We start from the raw sequence: 13271 nt of genomic DNA, 5'->3' as shown, positions 1-13271 counted from the left end.
AGAGGATATGGAAAAATGGCTGTTATTTTAAGGTTCAGTCAAAGGACAGCAAAATTTAAAAGTCAGATAAAAATTTCAGAAAATGTGCTTTTTTAAAATGTAGCTCACTTTATCATTAGAGATCAATGAACCTGAACTAAGCGATGAAAAAAATAAAACCAGAAGCCACAGCTGCCAGAACCTGCCAATCCATAGGACTATGCACTGGGAGTGCTGCTAGGGGAGATCTCAGCAGCCCCTGTGACACCACCCAAGGCAGCAAAGACAAACCAGGGATCAGGGGGATTGGGCTACAGGAACCACTTCCTTTTGGTCAGGAAAAGATACTGTTAGTTAAAACTGCAGAACCTAACCACGGGCTTAATTTACAATCAACTAGGTGCATCCAAGTGAAACACTGTTACCAACTTTATGATCCTCCCTAAAAGTGTATGTTTTAATTAGTATTTCCATTGGGTTCAGCAGTTCTCTGAAAATATCTCTGAGAAATCAAGTGTGTGAACACTAGGACTCGACAATACCTCTAGTAACGAGATCCCAGTAAATCAGCAGATGTCTGAAGAAAGAGGGAAAATATTCTAAGTATTATGACACAAGTGATGGGTTTTATTTTTTCATTACACAGCATAATCCCATAACTACAAACTTGAAATGAAATTGAATGGGTCTAGCTACTTAATGGTTGTATTATATTATGTCATAGTACTTAGAGTTTCATACACATGTATAGTAGTATAAAATACAAAATTATCATATTATATGACACCTTAAGTAGTACCATGGTCCAAGTTTCTGCACAATTAATTTTAGCCCAACTATTTCTCTGAAAAGATGCCCTTTTGATTCAGTGGTGGGACTGACAAACAAGCAGTGTGACAGGAATTCCGACACCTGCTGTTAAATCACAGTGCTTCTGTGGGGGTCCCTCTTGGATTAGAGTTCTACTGAGAAGGAAACACAGAGAGACTCATATTTGGAATACAGTCCAACAGCCATGGTGACCGCAAACGCAAATTGTAATAAGTGTGTGAGTTTGATGACTACCTTGGAAAAAGCTCCTATCAAAGCTTCACCTCTCTACAGCTCCAGACCAAACTTCTAAAATTAGCTCATGATGTTACTAGCTTTTCCTCTTTTCTAGCAGACTCTTGTCTGTTAGAAATTGTCTCCTCTCAAAAATACAGCTATATCTTTCAATTGCCACCTATGAAACACAATTTTTAGGAAGCAAATCCCAAGATGATCCCAAAATCCCAATTTGTTCATATTTCTTAATACAAATCTATTTTTAAAACATACAATGCAAAAATCTGTCAATATGCTGCAAATATACCTGAAAATAGTGATCCAAAGTCAAGTAGGATAATGGAAGTAAATTAGTCGTACACAACTTAACTGCTAAACACAGCTATCAGCTGATAATAATGTAAAACCCACTGGTTTTTAATTAAGTAAATAGCAGCTTTTCATTTTCTCTTATTGGTTTATTGGACTGATAGTTCAGGCCACAGAATGTTCAATGTAAAATCTTACTGAGCTTCTTCCTTCAAAGGAAGGGATTGTCTTAATTCATAAGAATTAATCAAAACTTCGTTAGGATTAACAGTTCTCTTCTGTTAAAGGTTTTAGTAGAGAATTATGCAGATAGCATGGAATGAATTTAAATGCTCAATACTTGTCCTCAATAGCTAATTTCACTTTGACTCATTAAAGAACAGAGACATATAATAAAAAGTTACAGACTTATTTCTTAAACTAAAATGAATGAGTAACAAACCTAATTGTGTCATACACCAGAAATATATTGACAGAGAAATAATAAATTTTGCATTTATGCATAAGCTAAATATACTGTAGAGAGCCCCACATGGAGGACATAAAATTTGTCATTGGACCAACTAATAAATCAATACATCCTTTATTCAAGGATTGATTGGGGGATCACTGACTATTAACAAAATAATAGTAGTTCCACTGCTGTTCTGCAATAGACCTAATCAAAGCACAGAAAGGTGTGCAATTAATGGATAAAAGTTCAACTGTGATTTGTTTCCCTTATTTGGACAAGACCAATAAGGTTCAAACACCATCAGATGAAGGAGAGCCATTTGATCAATTTGTTTGATCAGACTTTAATTATGTCTGCAGCAAGGCAAAATGCAGAGTATTTTCAAACCAAGAGATGTGAAGTCTCACTTAATATAGACTTCAGGATCACTTAAAATTTCAAATATTTTTAGCATCTTTCCAAAATAAAGAAATCTACACTGCACCAATTTCCACATTATACTTATTTGTCTTCTCAAGCTAGAGTTCAGATCTTTTCCCTGAGTAGTATCAGACACACAAGGAATTCCATTGGCTGTGCAAATGTAAGACTTGTTTGAAACAGAGAGAGACATAGAGAAATTTTCAAGGAATAATAGTAATAATAATAAATGAAACCATAAAATATATCCATAGGAGATAGAACATCTTGAACCATGACAGTGATCCTCATGTTCTCAGATACTTGGTTGTTTAAGGACAGATATTGTTAAAAGCTGAGCTTTCACTTTAAGAGAACAAGATTTGATCACTCTTTTTTTTTTAAAAAAAAAATCGTAGTCTGTGTGTCACAGAATTACATAATATGCAAAATGTATAAGAAAAGGAAGTTAAAATTTAATTCTTGAGACAAGTCATATGAAATTAAACAAGAAGCTGTACCAAGAAAATACTATTGTACTGAAGTTCTATGTTTAACTCTTTTTGCATTGATTTAATTTCCAATTAGTTTTAGTTCATGATATACCATCTCAGTTTTGTAGTGACTGGTTTTCAGAACCAGGAATTGTTGCACAGAAATTAGACCCATTGTATTTATTCAAGTGGAGTTTCAGTAGTATTAATTTTACTTAAGGCTTTATTAAAATGATTTCTGCATATGTGAAGATTCCACGATTTGTGACACTATTGCACAAGGAAACTTGTCAAGTTTATATGTTTTGTTGCCCCTTGTGCTAAATAGTTAGATTCATTATTGGTTTCTCAATATTTTTTTACTCCAAAAAGCAGGAGGCTGCTGTTTTACAAATATCATACAGAAGAAACTTAGGTTATTCACTTGAAAACAAGTGGCAACAGAAAAGTCTAACACGTCTCTGAAAACATTGATGGCAAATATAGGTGACATTTAGAAATTGATAATATGCCTTTTGACTTATAAGAAGATCTTTGACAAAATGCTTTGGATTAAAGCAGCAAATTTATTTCCCACAGATATAAAGATCAATGTATAAACATTGCACTTATAAAAAATCCTTATATTTACATCTTCAGGTTACTTTCCTAGTTTCACACAGAACTGGGTCTTACTCAAAACCATATTGTCATATCATTTTTCCTGGTGTTCTTCCACCATTTCATCAATTAGTTATTTCACAGCTTGTGACCTCTCAATTTTAACTTAGAAAAATTCATTTACTTGCATTTTTGCAAGAAACTTTGCTTCTTTTTCCTCATCTGCCCCACCTTTACTCAAGTATAGACTAAAAATGCTAAATAATATGAGTACAAAATCTTCTATAAAGGTCTAGTTAGCAGGCCAGCTAGAGGGTTTATAAATATGTGCCTCAACTACACACAAGTATGGATCGTAATCATTATAAACATTTTTTGAAATTAAAGCATTGTACAAGGTTTTGTTTCATTACCAGAAGGGCAATTATCTGAGAATGACAATTCCTGCTTTGGCTGCATTCCCTGTCTGCTGTAAAGGTAACTCCCTTGTAAGGATATATGGTCAAATAGGTGCAAAATAAGACCTGAAAATTATATGTATATATATCACTAGAGAAGCTGGATGGCATGGTTCACATTTGCCTTCTGAAGATGTTTAAAAATTTTCAGAAAATATTATGAAAAAGCAGAGAGAAGTATTCTCTGACTAAACAAGTGACTGGCCCAGAAAATTCTAGCACTGAGTGTGAAATGCAGGCGTGCATGCACCATCTTATCCAAGGTAAATTCACCATTATGACAAGTCTCAGGCTGATCTTCAAGGACAGGATGAAATAATCATTAAAATACAAAAGAACCCACTGCCTGACCCTCAGTACCTGGGAATGTTACCTGCCAGATCAGATGTCAAGGTTCATGTTCAGATCACATAAAATACAATTAAAAATAAACAGAGAAAATTAAATTAATGGTCATAGAGTCTCATAAAAAGTGAGAGAAGCAAAAGGTGTGGGATGTGTAACAAAGTTTCAAATATTTGAACACTTTTTTCCTAGTTTGGTGCTCAGAAACAATAGCAAGGAACACCCAAATCCAGAAGTTATACATACTTCTGAATTTTACAACTACAGTGAATTATTATAAACCCACCCTTCCTCTCAATATTACTGCTTGTCCTTACTAGACATTCTCACCCCAGATACTTCACTGTCATGTATCAAATCACACAAATACTGCTGCTGTTTTTCATAAAATCATAGAATCCTCTAGGTTGGAAGGTCATCAAGTCTGACTCATCAATATTTTATATCCATTTTTTCCCAAAGAACCAAATTAATCACCATAATCCAGCAAACCAGCAACAGCAATGGGAATAGAAGTCCTGTGGATTTGGTTTAACCAATGGCAGAATGGAAGAACTGGCTCACACTTTGACTCATGCTCATGTTTTACCAAATCATACTATGACTAAACCATAGCCAGTGTTCAAACTTTGGAGAAGGACACATACCAATGCAGTTTTCTAGTACATCTGATGCCTATTTCCCATCTTCATTTTAAAAACAACTGCACAGAAACCTGCTAAATGTGACTGTAATACAACCAACACAGACTGATGGCAAAGGTCAGAGAGGCATTGGAGAAAATGAAATGCTTTTTCACATTTTTACAATTACGAAGTACACAGGTGACTTTCAAAAGAAAAGGATACATTATCTTCTGAATTAATCCGAATCTCATCTAAAATGCCTTTTTTTATTGCATGAATGTATAACTCAGGAAAAAAAGTGAGTAATTTGTGGCAGCAAGACATCAGCATCTGTCTTGCTTGTTACCTCAAAGAGTTAATTTTACAGCAAGCCACAGCTACTTTGCTCTGACTGTATTTAGCGTGGGTTTGGGAATGTTTTAGAGGATTTACTGCTTTAGTACCTGTTTGTGCCTTTTTAAAAAGTGTAAGATTATGGGGTTTAAAAAGAGATAATAATTCTAGAAAGCCAGAACAAGTTCTCTTTCAGAGACTTTAATAAGGGGTATGAGATTTCTTTTTGAACAAAAGCAGCTTCTCAATTTCTTTCCCCTGGAAGTCACTCACTTCCCCAATTTAGCTTGATTTGTTATTGTTTTTAACTAACACCTTAATCCTCCTAATCAATTTTTGCTTATTTCCACAGTCTGTTATCAATAGAAGTTTCAAAATTATGAACATAATACACTTTCTAGGCAGGTGAAAAGAAGAGAAAGATGTTCGTGATATGTTTATTCTGCCATCCAAAAGAGAAATGCATCACTGCATGTGAATAATATTAGTCTCAGACCTATGCCAGATACTGGCTCTACCTTAGAAATAACAGGATTGCAAGGGAGTTTATACAGCTCACCCTGACACTAATTTACTATGGCCGGTATCTGAACTAGTACAATTAAAATGTGTTTGGGAATGTCTCTGCAGACTGCAGTTATCTACAGCTGAAGCTCAGCCATAGTCTTTTTAATTGCAAGATAAGATCTTTTTACATAAAGCAGAAATCGGGATTTATAGAAATGATCAAGATTGCATTCCACATACCCTGAAATACACATAACTCTCCCTCCCACTTCCCTGTAGAAAAACCCAAACACAGGGGAACAGCAATTAAATAAATATTGGAATGGAAACGAAACAGTGAGATAACAAAACTGTTGTCTTAACTGTCTCTCAGAAGAAAATTGAGGAATAGATGATTATTTGAATAAAACTTTACAAATCCAATTCCTCTGGCTCATCTCCAAACATCATCTCATTTTGAAGGCCTAGGAAATAATTATGGGCCAGCCAATCAAAAGTAACAGTCATAATGACTTTCAAGAATTTGTCTGTCCCTCAGACTGTGACATAAATCTAGAACTTCTGCAACCACCTGAAGGGTGGCCTTCAACTTGGGACCTGTGTTTTTTGAGGCAAATCCTCTTTACATGTCCAACCTTGGCTCGTTTCCTTTATTTAAAACCTATGAGGTCACAGTGATGTTTCTGTCACCTCATCATCCTCTTTTTCTGCATCACCATTCTCCTGGCCCCACTGTCATACAGCTGGTCTCATGTCTCCCACTCCTGCACTGTCCCTTAGGAACAATGGCTTGCTTCCCTCTTCTACTCCTTTCATCAACTTAAAGTTGAAATAAAATGCAAATTTAATATTCATAGTTTATATTTTACATGTGAATCTTCTGTATCAGTACTGTAGCTGAGTAGGTAACAAATAAAGCAATAAAGCAACTAAGGACCAGGACACCTGCAAGAATACCCTGAAAAAATATTTATTATCAATCAACCAACCAACCAAAAATAATGAAACATTTGATCCTCAAAACTTATTTTGAGTAAAAAAAAAATTTACATTGGGGTGGATTTCGAACCATGTTGTCACTGCCCCTAGCCTCTGAACTTTTATCAAAAGGTGAAACAATGTAAATAAAAAAAAGCATTATACACAGATTCTCATCTAAACATTACCTTAAAAAAACTGTTTAAAAATTTATCTCTCCAGAGTTGCAGCCTTTCTGTAAGTTTCTTTAAGGGACGCCTTTGAGGGGCTTGAAAATCCATTCCAAATTTTAATTTAGCTCTAGCATCATCTTCCTCTTTTCTCTCTGTGTTTTATCTTTTGTTCTTTTCAAAAGAAGCTTCTGCCTTTTACTGTGACAGTAAATTCATAACAGTGTTTTCAAAAATATTATTTCAGTGGCTCTTGAGAGGAGTGGTGTAGCCAAAGTATGAACCTCTCCATTCATCTATTTATATCTTCTAAAGCCAGGAGCCTCCATTGCTGACTGCAAGCCAGTCCTTTGCCTCTGATATTTCCTAGGTATGTTTACAGCCAGATTAAAAACATCTGATGGACCAGGCAGATTTAGCCACAGTTCAGCCAAAGCTCTTAATCAGATTCAATTTCCTCTTGTCCTGGTCCCTTTTACTCTCTCGAAGCTTCAGCAAGTCATCTCTTCCAAACCTGAAAATAACATCTCGTTCTCAGATTCAAAACTTTAGATCCATTTCTGCAGCAAATATAAAAGCTCTCTGCTCCTTCACAGGTCTCAGGTCCACAGATACTCTGTGTTTATTCCCTATGTAGTTCCAATCTACATCAGATGGAAAACTGTTTTCTGTTCTCCCTCCTTGTTTTGTGTCAGTGATTAGACAATAATGTCTCAGTGTTTTTGCATCTATTTCCTGTGGTTGGAATCTCTCACATCAAGTGATTTTTCCTACCTGACATTCTAAATCCTACCTAAAAATCTATTTCTTCTACGATCACTTCATTTCCACAGCCACAAATGCAAACTTACCATCTTCAAGCTTATTATTTTTTATTTAAACTTTCTCATTGCATTCTACTCTTCCACACATCGTCACCTAATGTTCATTCCCTCACTAAAAGTAGCTTTCCCCAGTGTCAGAGCAAAAGATATAGTTGATATATGATTTCACTGGTAATGCTACCAAAAACTGCATAAACAGAAAAGGAAAGCTTAACTCTAGGCAAGGGAAACCAATATTGCTCTGCAGTAAAGCAAAAAATAAGTACAGTTTAATTGTAATAATTGTAACAATTGACATTCTTTTTCACAACTTTAGCATTCAAATATAGTTGAGTATGTAAGAAACTTTCTTTTATAAGTTGTTTCAGATGGACTTTGACAAAGAACTCAGACAAATCTTGTTTAGACAGTGTGTGACTCCTACAGCTCAAAGCCAATATCTAGCCTTTAGGCACTTCAAAAATAGCTTGGAAACATAACTGAAGTTAAAAGGCTTAGCAAGCAAAAAAGCAGACTAAAAAAGAAAAATAGTCAGACTTATTTAAGGATATTTTTAGCTATGCTGATAATTTAGGTTGGGTGACTCATACCCCAGGAAACCTTTGAGATGATAATAGTCAGTCAAAAGCAGGTACCTTCTGATTCAAGAAACCAGGCACAACACATCTACTCACTAAAAATCATGAACTGGATGCACGCACATCTGAAATCTGCAATATCAGACTCATATAAACTCTAGATCCTGAAAAGAGGGAGGCAAACCCCAACCCCTTGCCCTACTGCTCTTTTACTTTCCCCAGGCTACCCAAAGCTCCACAGAAGCTGACATTTACCAGCAGCCCTGCTCACAGACCCAGCAGCCCCAGCAGCACTCACCACCGGACGATGCACATCCCAAAATGCTCGCTCCTGACTGTCAAGAATCTTCCTCTCTATCTTGTCTCTCTTCTTGTCAACCCTGTCAATGTCATAGGATATTTAAAAGAAACAGTGTTCAGGACAGTAATTTTAAACATAAAATGTGTCCAACCACTTTCCTCCACCTCCCCACCCCCATCAAAAAGCATGCAAAATAAAAACTGCTCATCTCCAAAGGAACTTACTTTGCTTGTGCTTCAGCTTGCATAAAAATAAACTCCCACTTCCGAGCAAAAGCTCGCTGTAGCCTGGCCAAACTCTCCTGAAAATACATTACAGTTTTAGTGGGTTAGGTTATGAGTTATTTACTCTTCGATAGCTGCTGGCTTTATCTTTCCCTCCTCTCCTCACCTCACCCTCACCAAGATGTAATACAAGTCATGATACCTGTGTCAGTGTAAATGGACTTTCCTTATCTGATATAAAGTTTTTTCTTGACACCAAATGAGATGGAATACTTTTGAATGCCTCCACTATTTTACTTTTGAAACTCTGATAAAAAGGGTAGATGCATCCTTCAGCAGAACATGGGATTTCTGAAACATTTTTATATTCTGCATGCTATCTTAGCAATTTTGAAATAGTACAAAGAAATATCCTTTTTTTGAAAGTATGTATTAATGAAGGATAACAGCAGTTATCTCCATCCTGGATGATCCACATGACAATTCCTCATCTGTTATCTATGCAAATGGTTTCCACCAAACAGTGCTGGCTGCCATTTTTGGTAGTATAGCCAAATCTTCACAGCTATCCTCATTTTTAAAAATGCAGACTAATGTTCTTCAATACTGTACAAGAAATGTGTCCATCCTACAGCCTACTAATAATAACAGGAAGAAAATTTATAATATCATTTCAAAATTCTTTCTTCCATTGATGATGGAACATTTTCACTGTCTCCAACAGAGCTTTTTAAATCTCTTCCCAGCTTAAACAGCAGCAGTATGCAGTCTTCTTAACAAAAAAGGTGTTGTTTTTACTGTATTTCTATGCATTGCAAATGTATCTCTGTGCCACATTCACTGAAAATGAAGACTACAGAAAGAGCTGACTTTCTAGAGACCTTGTCAATACCAGAAAAGGCTCTCATGGATTGTGCACTGAAGGGGAGTTTTCTAAGGCATGCGAGTATAAAATTACGCACTCCCCGCAGCGCAGTACACTGAAAAACAAGCTTGTGCCAGAAGAAGCAATACAGTGTCAGCATGGTGCTGAGGCTGGAGTGTCTGGTGTGCTGAGAGGCCTGGCTGACTATCCTGCTAGCAGGTCACAGCAGCACAGCTGGACAGCTTTCAGCACAGAGACAGGGCTGTTTGTGGTTTTTATGTTGACATGCTGATGAAAAATTCAGGAACTTCTTGGGGCTAGAGTTGGAATTCAAGATATCTCTCTCCTTATCAAATGCCATCCTCATCAGCTAATCCAACTCCCTCTTTTTCAGGCTCCTCCTGGCCCCAATTATCTTTCCTTGCCCGAGGCACAGCACAACTGTCAGGGAGTAGGAGTGCCTCTGGTCTGACCCTCTTTGCCTCTCATCTAGCTGATGGGAAAAGGCTCAAGTGTCAGCATCACTTATAAAGAATGAGTTTACATTTCTACATCTATCAAGAGCTTTTGGAAATGTTGTCAGGGATCCTTCGTTCAAACTTCAAATGGTGTAGAGAACAACTTCTTCCAAACACTCATGGTGTAGCTGGGATTTGTGAAGTTATTTGTGATCCTGCCATGGGGATCTGAGCAGAGTGAGATTAGAGATGGACTGTAATCTCAACATTTGTCCACTTCGTCTCTCAAACACCATTTGAGACTACTGAGCAGTGTTGGACCCACAAGCTGGAACAGCTGAATAAGTAACAGATTTTCACATATAATGCCCATAGTTCTTACGCTTAACATTATTTCACAGGCTCATAAGGTCCAGCAGAGAAATTTACTCTTTGCCAGGTACTTACAGCTTCATAGTCTGCTAGTTCTAGCCTTGCTTTGTTTTGCATTGTCCGCTTGCAGAGGTAAACAGCTGGAACAGAATAAAATAACACAGAATTTGCTACTATCTCACAAACACAGGAGATCAGAAATAAAAGCTTCATGTCTGGTTTAAAGCTAGCTTTTTCGGGTTTGATTTCTCCCTTTGTTCCAGAAAGCTTTAAATATGGGATCAACGCTACCAGTATTGTCACTGAAATGATGGATCAGATACAGAGGTTCATTAAATAATAATAAAATCTGCTTTATGCAACAGACATCATGTGCAAAATTCATGAGGTGCTTGAGGTCAGGGTTTTTTAATGGCCAAGGAACCAGCACTTTAAAGAAAAATGGCAAAGACATTTTTCAAACTGTATGCGTATAAATCATAATGCATAAGAGTTTTAGCAGGAGCTGCTGCTGTATCAAACAGGTTTTTAAGAACATGAATACATGATTTTATTTTACTCTATATTTAGAAAATACAAACTTTCAACCTAAGAGGATTTTAGCTAAAACATAATTCTAGATAAAATTCATGTCTCATACAGATTAGTCTGTTATAACCAATACTTCAACAAGAAAATAATGAGACCAAAAAAAAAAGGAAAAAAAAGTTTCATCTATTACATATGAGAAAAAATATTCTTTCATTTATTCTCTAAATACAAAAATCCTTCAGAAGACCTGTCTTTCCTCCACTTCATTCAGACAGAGCAGAATCTTCGGTAATAAAATGCTGAAGTACATTTTCAATAGCCTTCATTTAGCAGCAAATACTTTCCAAACAAGCTGAATATTATACACCTTCCCCCACCAGTGAGACAATGAGTGCCGCCCAATTCCTAACTGTGCAATATTTACCCACTTCATTTACTTCAGAGCACTGCTCATGTGAGATGGATGAATCTTTTGTTCAGTATAGGTAATAAAACCTTATCTGTTGTCTCTACAGCTAGCAAAAAGAGCCCATAGTTACTGGTTGTGCTTAGGAATGTTCCTGTTCCTGACTGCCAGCTGGTCCACTAGAGGAGCCTCTCTGGGGAATAACTTCACACAGGAACTTAATTCTTCCTAACTAGGAAGAAGGAGGTGCTCATTTTAGATTTAGCTTTGAGTATTAAGGTAGTGAAATCAATAGAAATACTTATTCCTGACAAGACACCTGCAAATGCATGCAAATCCACTCCAATGAATGTTCTTTTAGTTGAATGGATTACAAGCACTTCTACCTGCAATTAAAGATGTAACTTGATGTAAAATGAAGTTATATTTTATTGCAATTTTTGTCTTTTCTTCCCCTCCTTTTTTTTTTTTTTTTTTTTTTTTTTTTTTTTTTTTTTTTTTTTTGTGTGTGTGTGTGTGTGTGTGTGTTATTTGATCTATTTTCTTTCACAATATTTCACTTTCCACTCTCATAAGAAGCCATGGTCTTTTTCTCTACTGCCTGCACCCCCCACCCCCACCCCCCCATATACCCTCTGGTTACCAAGCAGTTTCCATGTCTACAAAATCTACAAAGACAGATATCTGTCCATGTCACACACAGCAGACAGAGAGTTTCTACAGCTTTCATGCATTGTAATACTATTATCCACTTACACTAATGCATTGGCATGCATGCTGAGTTGTCACAAAAGGTGAGGGGATGAATTTTGGACCTTTTGGACCTTTTGTTGCATTCACAATCAGCACACTGGTAAGAGATTCTTGAGGAGAGAGATGGTCACTGTCATTTAGCTTCTTTTACAGTGAAGCTTTTTCCTCTTTTCCTTTAAAATTACTTATTTCATTGAACAAGAAAAAAAATTCCTAACCCCCTTGTAAATACTAGCAATTAAATACACACTTTATATAAGTATGTAGACAGTTTTGAGAATTTCAGGGGTCAAAATTTGTCTATCCATTTAATACCACCTGAACAGAAACAAAAATGTTCCCTGTTGGTGCACTTGATCAAAACTTTTAAACCACATTCTTATAGTCCCAGTACAGGCTAAACTGAAAGCTAAACTAGTTAGTTTAGCTCTTCCTTGAGTCTCACTGTGGGCAAATTTTGGGATTATATTTCCTGCTACCTCCTACAGAAATTCTTGTTTCAGAGGTAGCTGACTGCTCATCTTTCTATCAGGATAGGTTTCATCAAAAAAGTGTCTTCAGATAACAGAGATTTCAACACTGGAGAAACAACCACCAGGTCACTAGGAGATGAATTATCTTGACACATTATTAATTTCATACTGTGTCTTCACTGTGCAACTCTACTGCAGCTATTTTCCCTGAAGGGTTCTTTTAATGACCCCCTTTGCTCCCAATCCACAGTAAAGAGTCCATACAAAAATGTTTGGTTTTCATTATGAGCATAATAACATGGCCAAGACTCAAAAATCATATTCATCCCTCAGACCCTTTTTCTTTTAAACTGAAATATCCAGATCTCTTCCCCTTCGGAGGAGCCTAATGGTCATAACACCTGTGGCTTGGATTCCTTATGTCAGAAATGTTACTATGCGCCACTGTGAATGAGGTAGAATATGTCCAAGGAAGAATTACTATTGTAGGAAGTACAGACTATCCACTAGTGTAGAAGAAAACAGTGCTAGAGGACATTCCTACTCTGACTCAATGTACTAACTGCTATTTCTATGTGCTAACAATTACCAATATAAAAAGTGTATGTTTGAGCCTCTATTTAACTGTTCTGCCACGAAAAGCTGGCAGCAGCTTAGGAATTTGTGTTCTCCAGTTTACATTCTCTCTATCATATTATTTGCCTTATCTGTAAAAAATTCAGTAGCATGTTGGAAAGCAAGAATGTGAAAATCACCCTCATTTTCAGCCAGATCATTTGAAGATGTA

At 36.4% G+C, this 13271-nt stretch overlaps 1 protein-coding gene across 5 annotated transcripts in view; it reads right to left on the bottom strand.

Annotated features, from left to right (window-relative positions):
• RGS7 (regulator of G protein signaling 7) overlaps positions 1 to 13271 on the bottom strand; it is a 235283-nt gene that overhangs the window by 48057 nt on the left and 173955 nt on the right. For all 5 annotated transcript variants that reach the window (XM_063390393.1, XM_063390391.1, XM_063390394.1 and 2 more), the window contains 3 exons: positions 10397 to 10461; positions 8627 to 8703; positions 8400 to 8481 (listed from right to left, as the gene is read on the bottom strand). In XM_063390393.1, the coding sequence (XP_063246463.1) occupies positions 8400 to 8481; positions 8627 to 8703; positions 10397 to 10461 (224 nt within the window). The remainder of the gene's footprint in view (positions 1 to 8399; positions 8482 to 8626; positions 8704 to 10396; positions 10462 to 13271) is intronic.

The sequence above is a fragment of the Prinia subflava genome, chromosome 2, assembly GCF_021018805.1.
Source record: "Prinia subflava isolate CZ2003 ecotype Zambia chromosome 2, Cam_Psub_1.2, whole genome shotgun sequence".
In the NCBI taxonomy this organism is placed as follows: Eukaryota; Metazoa; Chordata; class Aves; order Passeriformes; family Cisticolidae; genus Prinia; species Prinia subflava.
The sequence above is the reverse complement of the archived record's forward strand: the minus strand, read 5'-3'. Positions and strand labels throughout refer to the sequence as shown.